The 17196-nt window shown below is 33.9% G+C and overlaps 2 protein-coding genes across 8 annotated transcripts in view; one reads left to right on the forward strand and one right to left on the reverse strand.

Annotated features, from left to right (window-relative positions):
- Nucleotides 1-546: 546 nt before the first annotated feature.
- LOC106135331 (synapse-associated protein of 47 kDa) overlaps nucleotides 547-17196 on the reverse strand; it is a 71425-nt gene continuing 54775 nt past the window's right edge. For 4 of the 6 annotated variants that reach the window (XM_013335596.2, XM_013335594.2, XM_013335597.2 and 1 more), the window contains 5 exons: nucleotides 8950-9087; nucleotides 8074-8213; nucleotides 7079-7191; nucleotides 5989-6102; nucleotides 547-1880 (listed from right to left, as the gene is read on the reverse strand). In XM_013335596.2, the coding sequence (XP_013191050.2) occupies nucleotides 1753-1880; nucleotides 5989-6102; nucleotides 7079-7191; nucleotides 8074-8213; nucleotides 8950-9087 (633 nt within the window). In that variant the 3' untranslated portion in view covers nucleotides 547-1752. Of the gene's footprint in view, nucleotides 1881-2310; nucleotides 4576-5988; nucleotides 6103-7078; nucleotides 7192-8073; nucleotides 8214-8949; nucleotides 9088-17196 lie in introns of those variants that run through there. The other 2 variants (XM_013335599.2, XM_013335598.2) reach the window with 2 other exon arrangements.
- On the forward strand, nucleotides 11212-16415 carry LOC106135330 (organic cation transporter protein). Of its 2 annotated transcripts, XM_060950062.1 has the most exons (7): nucleotides 11212-11362; nucleotides 11444-12143; nucleotides 13022-13188; nucleotides 13558-13798; nucleotides 14279-14531; nucleotides 15332-15516; nucleotides 16127-16415. In XM_060950062.1, exons 2-7 carry the CDS (start codon nucleotides 11722-11724, stop codon nucleotides 16359-16361), a joined length of 1503 nt encoding a protein of 500 aa, XP_060806045.1. In that variant the 5' UTR covers nucleotides 11212-11362; nucleotides 11444-11721; the 3' UTR covers nucleotides 16362-16415. The 2 variants fall into 2 exon arrangements, with proteins under 2 accessions (XP_060806045.1, XP_013191047.2); XM_013335593.2 differs by having other exon boundaries at nucleotides 11212-12143.

Here is a 17196-nt window from a genome sequence, read left to right on the forward strand (position 1 = left end):
ACTTGAAAACACATATTGCGTGCAAAAGTATCTTTTAAGAATAATACGAGAAATTAATAATTGTTTACTCGATAATAGCAATAAGTATGAAATAAGAAGTATTAATTATTTTATTTTTTTATTATATTCAATAAATTAACACAAGATGACTTTCGGACGCCATCTTAAGATTTATTAGCTAGATTTGACAGATGTATTTTTAAATTAAATATATTTTGGACATTCTGTTCTGTTGAGTTTTGTTTAATTGCATAAAGATATCTAGATACTTTTACACGAAGTGATAAATTTACTATTTACAAATAATTTTAAGACATACATCAACTCTAATAACTATATTTATTTCAAGAAGAAAACGCAATTCAGAGGCTCAATTATTATTTTATCTAAGTATTTAAAATTAAACTATGAAGAGAAATAAAGTTTATTTTATAAATAAATCAAAATGATTAACAATGGTATTTTTATAATGTTTAAGTCCGTGTACAATATATTGGTAAATAAATAAATGTAATGTCCAGTCACGATGATAATTTGTTTTTCTTAATCCCACTGCTGGTTTATGCCCAAATGGGATTCCCAACAACTGTCATTTTTAATTATTTTGAAAATTAATGACTAAGCCATGAAATTTCTTGCAAAGTAAAACCAAAAATATTAATAGGAATGTATGTGACTGAAACTGGAATCAAAACTTAAAATGCCTTCGTCATTAAAGCAAATCCTAATGAAATGGTAGTGAGGCTAAGGGTAGGTTGCAACATATTACTATAGCGATAAATTAACTCTTACAAACCCCCTTTCTGGTTAAATTCGTTTTTGTTACGGTTTCATCTTCACTATAGTAATATGGTACAACCCACACTACAATTTTGGTTTTATCGGGAAGCTGATGTATACTAATATATTTATCAACCGAGTTACTTTTTGAACCAAATTTTCTATTAAATTTAATTTCATTTTGTAGAAATCTCAAGCGAAAAAAAAGTAATTTTTGATCTTCACTCTCTTATTTATAGATATAATCATAATTTTAAGTTCATATTTTATAATAAATTTTTGTCTGATAATTTTGTGCTTCATATCAAAATCATTCCGAAAAAAGAGGCTGTTATTTAAAATCGTGTATTAAATGCGAATAAAACTCTAATTAAACCGAACATTGACTCCATCATAAGAATGTTATTGAGCTTCCTCAGAGCCTCATTGGCATACCAAGTAAATGACACGAGCCTAGAGTGTGATCCGTAGAGTTTCATGACATAGGAATAATCATCATGCTTTTATAATTACTACATCATAAACATAATCAGCACTGTTTGGTCAACTATATTGTTTACTGTATTTGTAATACTATCTGTGTTTTTGACTGCTTGTGCCACAACAAATAAAAAAAAATTGCATACATCAAGAATGTCGCCAAGTTTCAAAGCAGTTAATTAAATGAAAAACATAAAAGAAAAAAATTAAGAAAGGATTAATAAGAGTACCTTTAGGGTTAAAGAATACAAGGTCAACTTCATATTGTTGTTGACCCATAAGCCATTTTCAAATGATGAATACATAAATATTTCATTCATATCTAATCTTTTTCTGTCGTCTTTAATTTTGAAATACAAAAGTCTTCAAAAATTCTGATCTCATTAAAGACGCCTCCTAGCAAGAAATGTTTATTCGCGAAAAAATTGATTTGACTATTCCTAACATGTCAGAGAAATCAAACGGTATCATCACTGCTGACTCCATTTCAATTTACTTCAGGTCGATATCGTCTCCTAGCAAATCTTCGCACTCTTTCTCCCATTGTTTGTCGTCTCCCGTCTTTTCTGCTACCACTTCGTACTCCTTCAACTCTGCTTCCAATTCCTTCTCCCATTGCTCTGGAAATTTAGTATTTGTAACATAGTTAGTCATTTTTTTTAATTGTTTGTGCACTAAGTGGATATGAGTTCTTTCAAAATTAAAATTGATTAATTAGAAAAGAAATATTGACATTGGTATATACAATACAGTGCAAATTTCAGATATTTGCCATTTGTTATTAGAAAACAAAATATTTTGATTAGACAACTACTTATTTGTTCTGAAAATGTCTTTTAATGAATTGCCAATTTTAAATTTTGCAATAAAGTTAATTAAATGATCATATCCACCTAATTTAGGAAATGTGTAGTGTAAAATATTTATTCAATGTTAATTTTGTTCATTGTACAGTACAGTATTGTGTTATGATGTTAATTTTATAATATTACTTTTCAATTTTCACAATATCAATATCTTAAGGATTAGTCCTTAATTTGATATCTTTATTTTCAATGAATTTGTGAGTTAATTTTCGAATACTTTCTACATTTCTATCTCGGTTAGTTTCAACAATATCTAGATCTAAAATAACAACGCAATTTATTTTAGAATAATATAATTATTTCAATTCATAATAACTAACTATAAATGCCAATCATTTATAACCATACGTTGTTCGCTAAACAATGTTTCAAATATTTGAGAATAAAAATTTACGTCTATGTTACCATAGCTACAAAATACACGTGGAATTATAAACTAAACGAAGAACATCTATTTAATTATCTGTACCATGGAGATATTAAGGAAGAAGTTGACAACTGTCACTATGCAATCCAAATCTGTCGACATTTCATGCTTTTCAAGTACATTTACTATTAAAGGAATTATTAATGTGACATATTATAGCCAGATTATTTAGTTTGATTTTAAATATATAGTTACAAACAGTTTTAAATATATATATACTACAAAACATCGAATATCTTACGAGAGGCATAATGATCAGAAACATTTCTTGCTATTATTGCTTCGTTTCTGTCCAAACTAACATAAGAGTTGAGAGCAAATAAATTGTTAACATCGTACTAGGCCAGTATGTTATCACTTGTCGTTTCCGCCCCCTCGAATACCTATATCATTATAAATGAGTTTACTTCATTACCAACTATAAGTCTACACAAATTTATAACACTGGAGTATTTCCTCAGAGTATAATATCAACTCTCTAATCTAAATTGTAAATAATTACAAAACAAAAGGGAAGATAGTATTGTGTTGCCAGCGTAAAGATTCTAAATATCCCTGAGACCAGACGGCAGTTGAGGGCATTTAATTGACTGTCACCCATAAGTGATATGTCGCGGCTACAATAAAATAAACTTTAAAAAAATTATGACAAGAAATAACTTTAATCATTTCATGTGAATACTTGGAGAAAGTCTGACAACACAGTTTATTTACACAAGGTGGGTTTCAACATTGCTACGCAACGTAAAAAAGAAGGACCAAACGAAATATCTGGTAAATCACAATAACCAACTTTGAGAAACGTGTAAGCTTAGAAAAGTCAACCAAAATGCACAGATTGCAAGCAGATAAATTTCAAAGCTAAAGAAGGAATTTCAAAATCGTAGTAGCAATGTCAAAACCAGAACAACTGATACTTATAATTAATCTACTGAGCCGAATTGTAATGAACTGTGTGACGTTATAGCTATTATAACCTTAATCAATACTTAGACATATATAACATTCAGTAGACATTAAAATACGTTCCATTGAGAAAATTTACTTGATTGAAGATAAGTATATAATTCAATCGCAGTGGACTATCCTTCAATAGCTTGTGATATATTATTAAAATTCCATCTAAATAGAGAACGTGATCTCTATACAATATTAGAAATGCTATTGAAATACAGACCGATAGCATCAGTGGCAAACAACAGGTTAAACAAATTTGAGGTAATATATACAATTTATATTATTATATAGGACAAAGAAGCTATATTGTCATAACATTATTTTTATTTATATACGACACACGAATTAACAACAAGGATGAGATATGACATCGTAGTGATATATAAGTCATAAATATTTAGTTTAACAAAACAGCGATAGATTTTATACATACTTTAACTCTTTAACTGATATCGAAAAGTGGGTGATAGGATTAACAGTGAGAGAGTGAATGTGCTTGACATAATAATGCCACAAACGTTCGCCACTAAAACTAATATGTCATCCAAATAAACGAAATATATTTATTATTGATTCTAATTGCAACATATGAAGCATTTTTAATATTCCATCAAATCCAATCCAAATCATCATAACACTAAATGAATAAAAACCGATAAAACATTGGAAACAAATTTATAATTTGTCATTAACATATAATCAGTATATGTGCGTATCCACTTTGAAACTCCATATCATAAAAAAATTATAATATGGCATTATTTCATCAAGAACGAAACAATATTTGCAGCAAAGGGACTCGTGGAACAGCGTACATTCCGCTTAACTCAAGCTTCGTATCGACTAGATATAAGTTATAATTCTATACATAATTCACACAAACATTATAAAATCTTAAGTGCAGATCATTTATGCCAGGAATTACAGTAATATTTTCCAAAGGAGATGTTAAAGAATAGATGTTGAGGTGTCATTGGTGTATGATGTATAGAATTACAAAATCGTGGTGTTATTAAGATAGTGAAAGCAGATTTCGCGCCTTCAGTTGTCCGTGTCTCGTTTAAGCTGCATTCCAGGGAAAAAATAATACTTTTTAGCATATTAATAAACACTAAGCTATATTATTTATTATATTTTGTTGTATTTCATTTTATGTGCAAATGAAGAGAAACAAAGCTATTTTTCTTTTGTTATTTTTTCCTTAATGTGTTATTCAGCTGTTTGCACAAATTTGATTAAGAATGTTTTGATTTCTTCCATTTGTATAATCAAATACAGTACTTTTAAAGTACTTCAAACCGGTACCTCGGGTAATATTTTCTTTGATTTGATAGATCAATGGATTTCTAATTATAAAAGAACCATAGACATTTACGGATTCCAAGCTACATGAAAATGATGACGTACTAGCGTAGTGATATGACATAGTTACAAAAAGTTAGCATTAAAATGTTTGCATTAGGCTATACCAACGCGATACTCAAGTGTTCAGTAAAATATATCATCGGCAGCTTTCATTATTCCTACATTAATATTAGGTATATTTTTATTATTGTCTTAAGCATTTGAGGCTTCATATTCATCAACGTATGTTAACTTTTATGAAACAATAAATAAGTACGACAAAATAATTATCAAATCCTTTCAGTTCCAGTAGTTTATACATGGTTATGACTGACGTCGTATTAATAATACATGTGAGACTTATAAGAACATGCAATGCAAGTATTTCTCAAAGTTGGTTTTTGCGTCAAAAAATTAAAAGTTTTAAAAATAAATTGTGATACATGGCTGTTTGTGTGGTTAATAAAGCTTTTTAAATAAGATAACATAAATAAAATAAAAAAATTGTTAAACCAAAACCTTAGTTCCTCTGTTTCGAGTCTAAAATGTGAAGTGATTGCAATTTTGAACTTGTCTAGAAACAAATCAGTGTAATTACTTATTTTTGTATCACTATGTGTGGTGTGTGTGTTTTTTCATATTATTTCATCTATAACGATCCGTCCACAGATAGTCTTGTGAAAATTTAATATTTCAGTTTGTTAAAACTAATTACTTAAATGGAAATAGATATCGCTGCTTTAAAAGGGCAGTTTACTCAATAGGATATACTAAATACGACAGCTGGAACAGATTTATCTTATATATTTTCATAGTTAATTTTACAAATATGTTGCAAAGAAATTCCTGTTTTATTGATCTTTAATGCGTAACTTCAATGGCAGTTACTTATAGTAGAACTGTGTCTATATGTCAGACTCACAGTCTATCAGACAAGCTACAGGGTCGATAAATATTAAGTACGACATTTGAGCGAATGATTACAATACATATTGACGTCTTTTTAAGTCTACCTGTTGTCTTCTAAATTTTCTTCAATGTGATAAGGCAGTTCGTTCAAAAAAGACTAACTATCAACGGATCGTTTTTAGGGAAATAAATCAAGACTTTTGTTAGTGAAGCCTCAAGTCTTACCATCATCGTTTTCTCTATCGACTTTCAACGACTTAATGCGTTTCTTGGCGTCGTCAATCGACTCCTGCGACGATTTCTCTTTCGCTACTGATTCACTTGAAGATTTATCATCGTCTATTTAAAAACAAAAAGGAAAACCAAATAAAGATAATGCAACATAATAGGGGAAAGGGTTTGGTGGAAAAATGAATGAGGCATTTTATTTTTCTAATAACTATTTACCTTATGCAGTTAAATGAAAATAGAAAAATGATGACTTATAATAACAAGTTCATCAAATGTAGTATCTGAATAAGGTCTTTGAACGGGCCGAGGGTCTGATAAGTCGTGTCTGAATGAAACCAGAATTTTGGCTGTTCAAGGTGTCGTGTGTTATTATCGTCTAGTCAAATTTTGATTGTCCTTTTTTTCATCAGTCTGTCAGTCAGTTTTGTTCATCTAAAATGTCAAGTCAAAGTGTCTTTCTGTACATGGAGGCTGAACGGCCGCTACAGTCTTGTTAGATTGAACATCATACCATTTTATAGCAATATCATAAAGGTGAATTACTCGTAGGAAAGAAATAGTTAAAAACTTATAATATGTTTTTGAGGACGTGGGCAAACTATTACTAGTGATTTCTCTGATATAGATATATCAGAGAAATTATGTCAGATGACATAATTTTAGCAAATATATTGTTTTTCCTAAGAAGACATTATTTAACTATATCATGATCTTAATCATTTATGTTGGGAAAACCTACTCGACTACTCAGAAAGAAAGCTACAATATCTTGGGCGTAATGACTGCTGACTATAAATGAACTTTTTAAAACTGTTATAAACTTTTTAGTGCCTTCATTATGTATTATGAAAAATATCGTCTCATGTCTTTAGAAAGACCTCAACTTCAATACCACGAATGTGATGACAATAGTAAGACTTTTTAAGGCCTTACTCAGGTATTAACGATTCGACTCCTCATAAAAGCTGCTACAATACCATGATGATTATAGCTACAAGAATAAACATGAAATCAAAATCATTAATGTAGAATGGTGTGAAGTTGATGATTACAGAAATAATAATGAACATTTATAAGAACATACCCTGGGAATCGTCAGCGCTGGCCTGGCGTGAAGCAGCCGCGTCAGCCTCGTTGGCCTGGCAGATGAGAGAGAGGCGGTAGAAATAGTTCCGCCAGAAGTTCTCTTCTGTGATGCTGGAACATTATGAGATAGAACATAGACGCTTCATATTCATCAACGTATACGACACATAGACGTGACCACATGTATGTACATGTGGTCACGTCTATATCCCTTGCGGGGTAGACAGAGCCAACAGTCTTATAAAGACTGAATGGCCACGTTCAGCTATTTGGCTTAATGATCTAATTGAGATTTAAATAGTGACAGGTTGCTAGCTCATCGCCTAAAATAGAATCCCAATTTTGTAAGCCTATCCCTTAGTCACCTTTAACGACATCCATGGGAAAGAGATGGAGTGGTCCTATTCTTTTTTGTATTGGTGCCGGGAACCACTCGGCACATATATATGAGATAGAAATACGTTTTAAAACTGGTGGTTTAAATCTGGAAATCCTCTTTTATTGCTCCCTTACTCTCTATTACTTTTCAGATCCCTTTTTCTGGCCAAGAAGTATACAAAAACATGCTGAAATTTTGTCTGTACTATTAACTAATTAGTTTATTCCTTTATGACCACTGTTTCTTTTATTATTAGTGATATCATCCACGAAACGTAGTGCAATTTATGTTTAACAAGAACAAGATAAAAGGTCACCAATGTTATCAACAATAAATTAAGTAATTTTTATCGAACTATAAATATTATATAACCTTTGCTCGGAAACCGCCGTATAATTAATGAGAAATTTAGGATGTAAAATTTTTGGTACGAATATTTTTTTGTATAGATTGCTAGCCCATCGCCTAAAAAAAGAATCTCAAGTTTGTAAGCCTAACCCTTAGTCGCATTTTACGTCATCCATGGGAAAGAGATGGAGTGGTCCTATTCTTTTTTGTATTGCTGCCGGGAACCAAACGGCACCAATACAAAACATTTTACTTAATCAACTCACATTTTTGGCACGAGGTCGAAGCGCATCTTCTCCAGGTTGGGATCTTCGGCCATGATGGCCACAGCCACAGGGTACATCTTGTCGTAGTCGAAGTCGAACTCCACGCCGGCCGGCGGGGCTCGCACGAAGTTCCGCCGGTCCTGGAAAATTAGGAAATATTTTCTTCTTCATGTGCCGTGTGGTTCCCGGCACCAATACAAAAAGGATCATTACATTTGTTTCCCATGGATGTCCATGGGAATAAGACGGAATGGTCCTATTCTATTTCAATTGGTGCCGGAAACTACATAAACATATCCTACTCTCTCATTTATTATTTATTCATTGTGCCGTGTGGTTCCCGGCACCAATGCAAAAAAGAATAGGACCACTCCATCTCTTTCCCGTGGCCGATCAGTCTTTTCAAGGCTGTTGGCTCTGTCTACCCTGTTCAGGTTAATCTGTTTAGGTTAATGATAGAATTAAGATTCAAATAGTGTCAGGTTGCTAGCCCATCGCCTAAAAGAAGCATCCCAAGTTTATAAGCCTATGCCTCAGTCTCCTTTTACGACATCCATGGGAATAAGACGGAGTGGTCCGACTCTTCTCTTGACGGATTGTAATGTCTCTCAGACACTTTCATTGGCAACAAACGGAGAGTCTTTATAACCTGGACAAGAACCTACATACATACATACATACATAAAATCACGCCTCTTTCCCGGAGGGGTAGGCAGAGACTACCTCTTTCCACTTGCCACGATCTCTGCATACTTCTTTCGCTTCGTCCACATTCATAACTCTCTTCATACAAGCTCGGCGGTTTCGGGTTAAAAATGGGTTAGGGTTTCAAGAACCTACATAAGACCAATAAAGCAGACAAGCGGAATGACTTACAGTAGACAAAGAGAGGCACTCGTCCTTCAAGGCAGCCTCGTTGGGCGCTCCGACCCACGGAGGCACGGTGGGTCCAACATTCCCCTCCTGGCCCTTGATGAAGGCATCCTGCTCCTTGTTGAACTCTCCCAGGATGCTCTGCAAAGAACGAGATAAGAATATCAAATTATGCTTTCATTTGTTCTACGAGTAAATTAGTTCAGATTAGCTTTTCTTCTACATTTACACATATACATAGTGCGGTGTGGTTCCCGGCAGTGCCGTGTGATTCCCGGCACCATTACAAAAAGGAATAGGACCACTCCATCTCTTTCCCACGGATGTCGTAAAAGGCGACTAAGTGATAGGCTTATAAACTTGGGATTCCTCTTTTAGGCGATGGGCTAGCAACCTGTCACTATTTGAATCTCAAAGTATACATATATCTTAGATACCTTACGGTGTACGTAGACCGTAGTAATCAGAAGCACGATTGGCAGGTTCCCGATTGATGGAAGTAAAATTCACGAATAGTGACAGGCTGCTAACCAGTCATCTTAAAGATGGCATCAAATTTAAAAGATTTACGCTTTGATAAACTAAAACGAAAACTTATGTTACGATTTTCAGAAACACGTGAATTTAGTCTAACCCACCATCTTGAAGTAATAGTTATGTAGATGTTTTAAGAGTAGCTAATTATAGATAATCATATTCTTGTTTATAACTATACCATACATCAAGCCATTCTGAGAAAACATCGAAAGATAACAATAGGGATAATTTTACTTTTGTTATTATTTGCAAAAGCAAAGTTGAACAGAAATCTCAATAGGGGCCTAAAAACGAAGAAAAAACGCAGTCGCCAACTCAAATTGTTGTTGGAGAAGAGTATTAAAGAGGACTACTGGAAGTAAGAAGTAATGAACACACTGCTGTCACGCACGACACACGTCTTAAGAGTAAGATGATGACTTTTTGTGGGGTTCAGTTGCAAACTAAAATATGTAAGGAAAGTTGTCTCCTTACCTGTTGTGACAAAAATGGATATATGTAAAGGATGTGGTGATCGTCCGATTTTAATTGAATAAAGAATGAATAAGAATTAATTATTTATTTATCGCCAGAACAATTTCTCCTCAACTGGGTCAATAAAATAAATTTATACAAGATAATTTAATAACATGCATTAATATTCATAGAGGAATAAATAACGCAGAATTGGAAATCTTAAACAAACTCCAGAGATTAATGAAATTCCACCCAATTTATAAAGAGCAAACTCGCTCTAAATTACATTTTTCGTTCATTTATTCATAACTTTCTTTCGGTGATCAAAGTTAAGGAAAAGAATTTTAGAACTTATTACAATTTATCAACATCTAGTGCAGACATTGATGAAGATAAAAAAAATAACAGATGAATTTCTTTTACCATTTTCAGCTCACTAGATACTACATACACCTGGCCCTTTGCTTTTCAAACTTGAGAATTTTAATCCCCATGGAAATTTAAACCAATAAAGATGATATAGAACCAGCAGTCTTGAAAGTCTGACAGGCCACATTCAGCTATTAGGCCTAATGATAGAATTTAGATTTAAATAGTGACAGGTAGATTCAAAAAGATTTAATTCCATAAACTATTCTCTTCGTGCACGCTTCATAAATCTATAATCTTGTAGACTTTACAATGTCTTCTGTAAATACAAAGTCGTCGCAATATTTGCGGAAGATACTGGTTTTACAGCCAACAAATCTATTTTGTCAGGGTTCTTAAGACTATCAAAGAACATTATAATTTTTCATGGCGTGTGGTTCCCGGCTCCTTCGAATAAGTCTAATAGACGTTTCGCATGAATGTCGTAAAAGGCGAGTAAGGGAATAAGCAAATGAAACTATTGCAAGCCTTCATGTTGCGTTTAGATAATTAACAATAGCTGCTTCTCTTTCCGCGCAGATTGTCAGAGTCAATCAAGCAAATAGCTTTAAAATTTGAGGTTCAGCATTTAACCCACGACCTATTATCGTCATTGAAAATAACCCATAGCGACGACTGTGGCGCGCATTTGAACGTACTAATTTTTCCTTAGACATACAGGCGATTCAAGTCGAAAACAGCCTTACTGCAAAAACTGAACAAATTATTCCCACTAAACAAATATTCTGCGACTGATATGGAACACTTTAAAAACACACGGCCCATGCTTGACATAAATTTTACGACAGATATTAATAATATCAGTAGTCAGCTTCCTGATAATGAATACTATCAGTATTTCTCCGTTCAGTTAATGTTTTACTGTCCAATGACAGTTAGTGCTCATTATGATACGAGACTTAATTGTTTTGTATGTTTTAAATAAACTCAATTCAGTAATGTTACAATTTTTGGTTGAAACGTAATTATTTTCTAACAACAATAATAGTGATACGTTAGTAGTGGAAGTGTCTCTGGTGATATTTTCAGTAAAATAAATTATTTTTAATATAACAAATGTAAAATTGCTTTTCAGTAAGCAGGAAGTTATCTGATCGCGTGTGGATAATGGACTTAACCATAAAGTACCTACAATTAACTAAATAGATAATATTTAATTCAAGTTAACTCCTTTATGTCTTGACTGTTAATTGCCTGTCGAACCTTTTATACTAGTTAAGTGGAAAGTTAAAAATAGTTTCTTTAATATAAAAGAAAACACAGCATATGAGAAATTGAACTTAACAATAAAAATTTTATATAGTATCAACTGATAATCCAAAACTTGATCAGACTAATCAATTACCAAAATTAATGAACAAAATGGAAAAAGCACCAGATAAAATGGAAACGAAATTTGAAGAAAACATCGATAAAAACGATCCTGCAGACAAGATGGCGAAAGCAATAGGAGAATTCGGAAAATGGCAGATATTAATTTTAATTGTCGCTTCGATTCCATCGAAAATGTCCGCGATATGGCAACAGATATCCATAATATTTCTCGCGCCGAAAACAACATTTCGATGCACGGATGATACTATTAACGAGACAATTTTTAACTCAACTTGTTACGAAAACTGTCGTACTTACGAATATTTCTCTGAGTTTGAGAATAATATAATATCGGATTGGGATCTCATTTGCGGCAGAGCTTGGTTGGCTAATTTCACACAAACAGTGTGTATGTTCGGTGTTCTTGTTGGAAGCGCTGTGTATGGATTCATATCTGACAGGTAATTTATGATCGACCTCAATAATTATTGTAGTTTACACCTGTGAGGTTTTGCATTTATATATTTATGTACATCACGGAAAAATACAACAAGAACTAAAGAAATAAATTCTACGAGGGCAAATTTCTGAATTTGTTAACACTTGTGCATTATGATATGCACAAGTGCTAACAAATTCAGATAGAAGACCTTCTCGCCCTGTGTCACATCAATTCAATTCATTCATTTTAAGATAATAATTACAAAGATCTTACAATACAAACTCATGATCCACATACTCCTCCCAATTATGATTTTTCAAAACAAGAATCAGAAGAAGCACGAAAGCAGAATAAATACAGTGGAAATGAGAGCGTTAAGGAGTATGTTGGGTGTGAAATTGAGTGACCGGATAAGGAACAGCGTGATAAGAGAATGTTGTGATGTGAAAAAAGATGTAGTTACAGGAATAGAAAAGAGTATGTTGAGATGGTTCGGTCATGTGGAGAGGATGAATGAAAACAGGTTGACTAAGCAGATATATATGGAGGGTGTGGAGGGAAAGGTCGGAGTGGGAAGACCTAGACGAACGTATCTTGATCAAATTAAGGACGTCCTGGTAAAGGGTCAGGTCAAAAGTACCCGAAACTGCCGAGCTTGCATGAAGAGAGTTATGAAAGTGGATGAAGCGAAGGAAATATGCAGAGATCGTGGCAAGTGGAAAGAGGTAGTCTCTGCCTACCCCTCCGGGAAAGAGGCGTGATTTTATGTATTTATGTATGTAGAATCAGAACTATAAGTACTATTTTTCAATTCCCTAATTGCATTACATATCAACTTATTCAATACTTTCCATTAATGGTATTATATAAATTTAATTGTAAAATTTTGATTTTCAGATACGGCCGTCGGCCAGCTATCATCATGGCGGCAATGACTCAAATGATTTGCGGCTTGATGATTCCTTTCTCTCCCGACTTCTGGACCTTTACCGTCTTGAGGTTCGTCATAGGAACATCCACCGCTGGTCTTATGGTCGTCTCTTTTGTCATCGTACTTGAAATAGGTAACAGTAACATCTAAGTAGTTTTTTTTCATATAGGAAATATTTACCAAAATTCGCATATAAGTACCTAAGTTTTATCAACAAGATATTATTCATCACATCAATAATGTTATCAATGTGAAACACATTAAAAAATTAAAGCCAATTAGCAGTAAGAATAACTGTTTATTAAACATCTGAAAACATTACTTGCACACGAAACATTTGTAATTACAATGTTATCAACATGTAAACAGCTAATTAAGATTAATGAGGCGAAAGATATATTTGCATTCAGTATGATCCTTCTCAAGAAACTTCATTTTAAATCCGCTTTTAATACCAAATCTAGGAAATGTCTAATGAACAAATATATGATTATATTTATAGTTGGACCAAAGAAAAGGGAGCTAATGACTGGACTTTATCAGATTCCAATATCGTTTGGCGAGATGGTGATGCCGCTATACGCATATTATCTGAGAGACTGGGACCAATTCAGCTTGGGCATTGGCATAACGCAGTGCATATTCGTGATTTACCTATTCGTTATACCAGAGACGCCAAAATGGCTGATCTCAGTGGGAAGACTGGAGGAGGCCAGCGAAGTAATGAAAAGAGCTGCTAAAATGTTCGTATTTTGTGGTTTGTTTAGAAATGTTACACAAATAAAGTCACGTCCGCCGAAGACAGAGCCAACAGTCTCGAAAAGACTGAAACGCCACGTATGGCTTCATGATGGAATTGAGATTCAAATAGTGACAGTTTGCTAGCCCATCACCTACGGGAGGAATCCACAGTGTATAAGCCTATCTCTTAGTCGCCTATTACTACATCCATGGGAAAGATATGGTGTGTTTCTGTTTCTTTTTTATATAATCTGTTCTAAAGTGCCGGAAACTACATGGGAACTTAGAAATGTTAATTAATTATTTTTTGGTTAACTGAAAGTTGAAGAAACTCTAAATTCTAAAGAACAACATACGTTACAAGGGACGTTGTATAAAAAAAACCACTTCAATTTTAAAATTTGTTAATACAGTTCATATAACAACAACAAAAAAGTAAGTAAGACCCCCAAATTCTAACAAAAATACGAACTCAATTCCAGAAACAACCTGCCAACGGACAACATGCTGCAAATAGCTAAAGAAATATCAGATGACTCTATCGCAAGACAGGACAAGTCGGCCAGCAAAGCATCTTATCTGGACCTGATAAGGGTGCCATCTTTGAGGATAAGGAATCTGTGCTCTTGCGTGTGCTGGTTCATACTGGGGCTGAGTTTCTACGGAGGCAATCAGTACATCGGACAGACCAGCTCAAACACTTTCCTCACCATTGTCTTGGCTGGAAGTTTGCAGGTATCAAATTTACTTTATATACCACAATTCTAATTTCCGCGGAAATTTCGAGAAATCCCCTCTTAATGCACTCCTAGACACAGAAAGAACACGCCGATTTTAAGTCTCTACGCCCAGCGGTTTGGGATGTGCCTTGATATGTTAATCAGAAGTTGTCAAATAGATTTTGATTTTGATTGTGTGAGAAATATTGATTTGAGCCACAAAAAAGCATTAATTTCCTTTTAGGATATTGATGTGCTTAAAATCAAGTCAAGATAGAGGTCAAAAATCTTCAGGATTGTATGTAATCTTCTTGACTTTTTCTTGTTTTACGATCTCCATTGTCCCAAATATATGCCAAATTATCTGAAGAGAACAAAGATTATGTTCTCAAAATACTGGTCAATGCCGGCAATACTGAAGGGAAAAGATCACAACGCCGGTCACCAATACAATGGTTTTACCAAGTGAAAATGACCATATTTCTGTCCAAATTCCACGAGATGGTGAGTTAAGACTACTTCCGATCGGATTCGATGGAGAAATTTAGTGCACATGTGTTCCTGTGGACCATGATATCCTTTAATAAGGGAGCGACTAGGAAGATCACTACATAGTATAAAACAAAGTCGCTATTTTAGTCTGTTTGTCTGTATGCTTAAAACTTTAAAATTACGCAACGGATTTTGATGCGGTTTTTTGTAACAGGTAGAGTGATTCAAGAGGAAGGTTTTTATGTAATAACATTTATAATTTTGCACCCGTGCGAAGCCGGGGCGGGTCGCTAGTAATCAATAAGTTCTTTTCTTAATTATCAGATTCCAGGTCTAATCCTCTCTGGATTCATGTACAAGCGATATGGACGCAAGAACACAGCGCTTGGGTTCTGCGTCCTCTGCGCCATCTCAAACGGCCTGTTGGTGTTGCCTGATGAGTGGTTTTATGTTAAACTGGTGGCTGGAGCTACTGCGGTGAGCTGCGCTGCTGGGGGTTACAGCGCCATGTAAGTAACAATATCAATTTAACATTCAAAGTAACTTTCAAAATACATACATACAATTAAGAAGTAACTGACCCATGTCTGCACCTCAAAGATATTAACAAAAAGACGATATGGGGGATGCCAAAAATGTGATTTTGGGAATTTCAATATTTCTGTGTGTTTGTATTATTCTCACATCACGCGAAAACTATTTCTCCGATTTGAAAGCGGTTCTCTCAAATGTATTCGGCTTGGTCTAACTTTCAATGAGTTCTGGGGGCAAAACCGGCATTTTATGGCATAAAAAATCGCGGGAAACATTTCCTTAAAATTCAGATAACAGTTAATCAAATCTAGAAAACAGACGTGTCCCTTTTATGTACGTCTTTGTTATCAGGCTTTTATTTCACACCATTGTTGATGTTACTATAAAAAACATCTAAGTTTTTGAGTAATTTTCATTTGTATACAACCTTTTATGCTGTATTAACAACATTGGACACCGATTCTGTACCAAACGTACAATTTCTTTCAGAGTTAAACAATTGTATCGACTCAACAAAGTTGAACATGACTTCCAATCTCATAAACGAGTTTTCACTAGTGCTCAACATTCCATAATATCATCCAGGTACACCTTCACGTCGGAACTATTCCCAACTGTCGTACGGAACATGGCCGTTGGAGCGTCATCTACTACATCCAGGGTAGGGTCCATGCTGGCTCCATTCGTGGCCGGCGCCAGCGGGGGACCCTGGGTAGCACCCACCATCTTCGCCATCGCCCCATTGATAGCAGCCGTAGCCGTGTGGTTTTTACCAGAGACTAAAGGGAAAAAGCTGATGGACCATTTGAACGAATGTTGATTTTGTTAATTTATTAATTTGTATAGTAGGAAAATAAATTGTAATACATTTTTAAGTATGGTAAAATGTCTGTTTTGATTTTTTCTAAACACAGCTTTGATCCATTAACAACTTTAATTTAAATTTCTTAAACACATTAATAAATGTTTTCCTTGCATTTCCCTAAAGAATCTTTTATCGCTGAAAATTAAATGTAAAAGATATTTCTGACAACAACGTAGTATGTAAGTATAGTCATAGCTTTATTTAAAAATGGTAAATGCCCAACAACTTACATAAAATTATTCAACAAAAAACGATCAATTTAGTATAATTATTTTCGAAATTCGCCTGTTTAAATACAATTTAACAGCGTACTTGTCTCCGTACAATGAACATGAACAATCAATCTATTTTTAGTTTAATTTTCATTAAACAATTCAAATCTAACCGGAGTTAACATCGGTTTAGTATTAACATGGATTTAAGGGCGGCATTGGTGTCGTTCAATGTCATAATATTTTTGTTTATCGGAGCTAATGTAAGTATAGACTTGATGTCGCGTTACACGCCTTTTTTACCTTATTATCAAACAAATATTGCCGTGTGGTTCCCGGCTCCAATACAAAAAAGAATAGGACCACTCCATCTCTATTCCAATGCATGTCGTAAAAGGCGACTAAGGGATAGGCTTACAAACTTGGGATTCGTTTTTTAGGCGATGGGCTAGCAACCTGTCACTAATTGAATCTCAATTCTATCATTAAGCCAAATAGCTGAATTCAGTCTTTTCAAGACTGTTGGCTCTGTCTACCCCGCAAGGGATATAGATACCATATGTATGTATGTATGTATG

This window comes from Amyelois transitella, chromosome 20 (genome assembly GCF_032362555.1).
Source record: "Amyelois transitella isolate CPQ chromosome 20, ilAmyTran1.1, whole genome shotgun sequence".
NCBI classification, from domain to species: Eukaryota; Metazoa; Arthropoda; class Insecta; order Lepidoptera; family Pyralidae; genus Amyelois; species Amyelois transitella.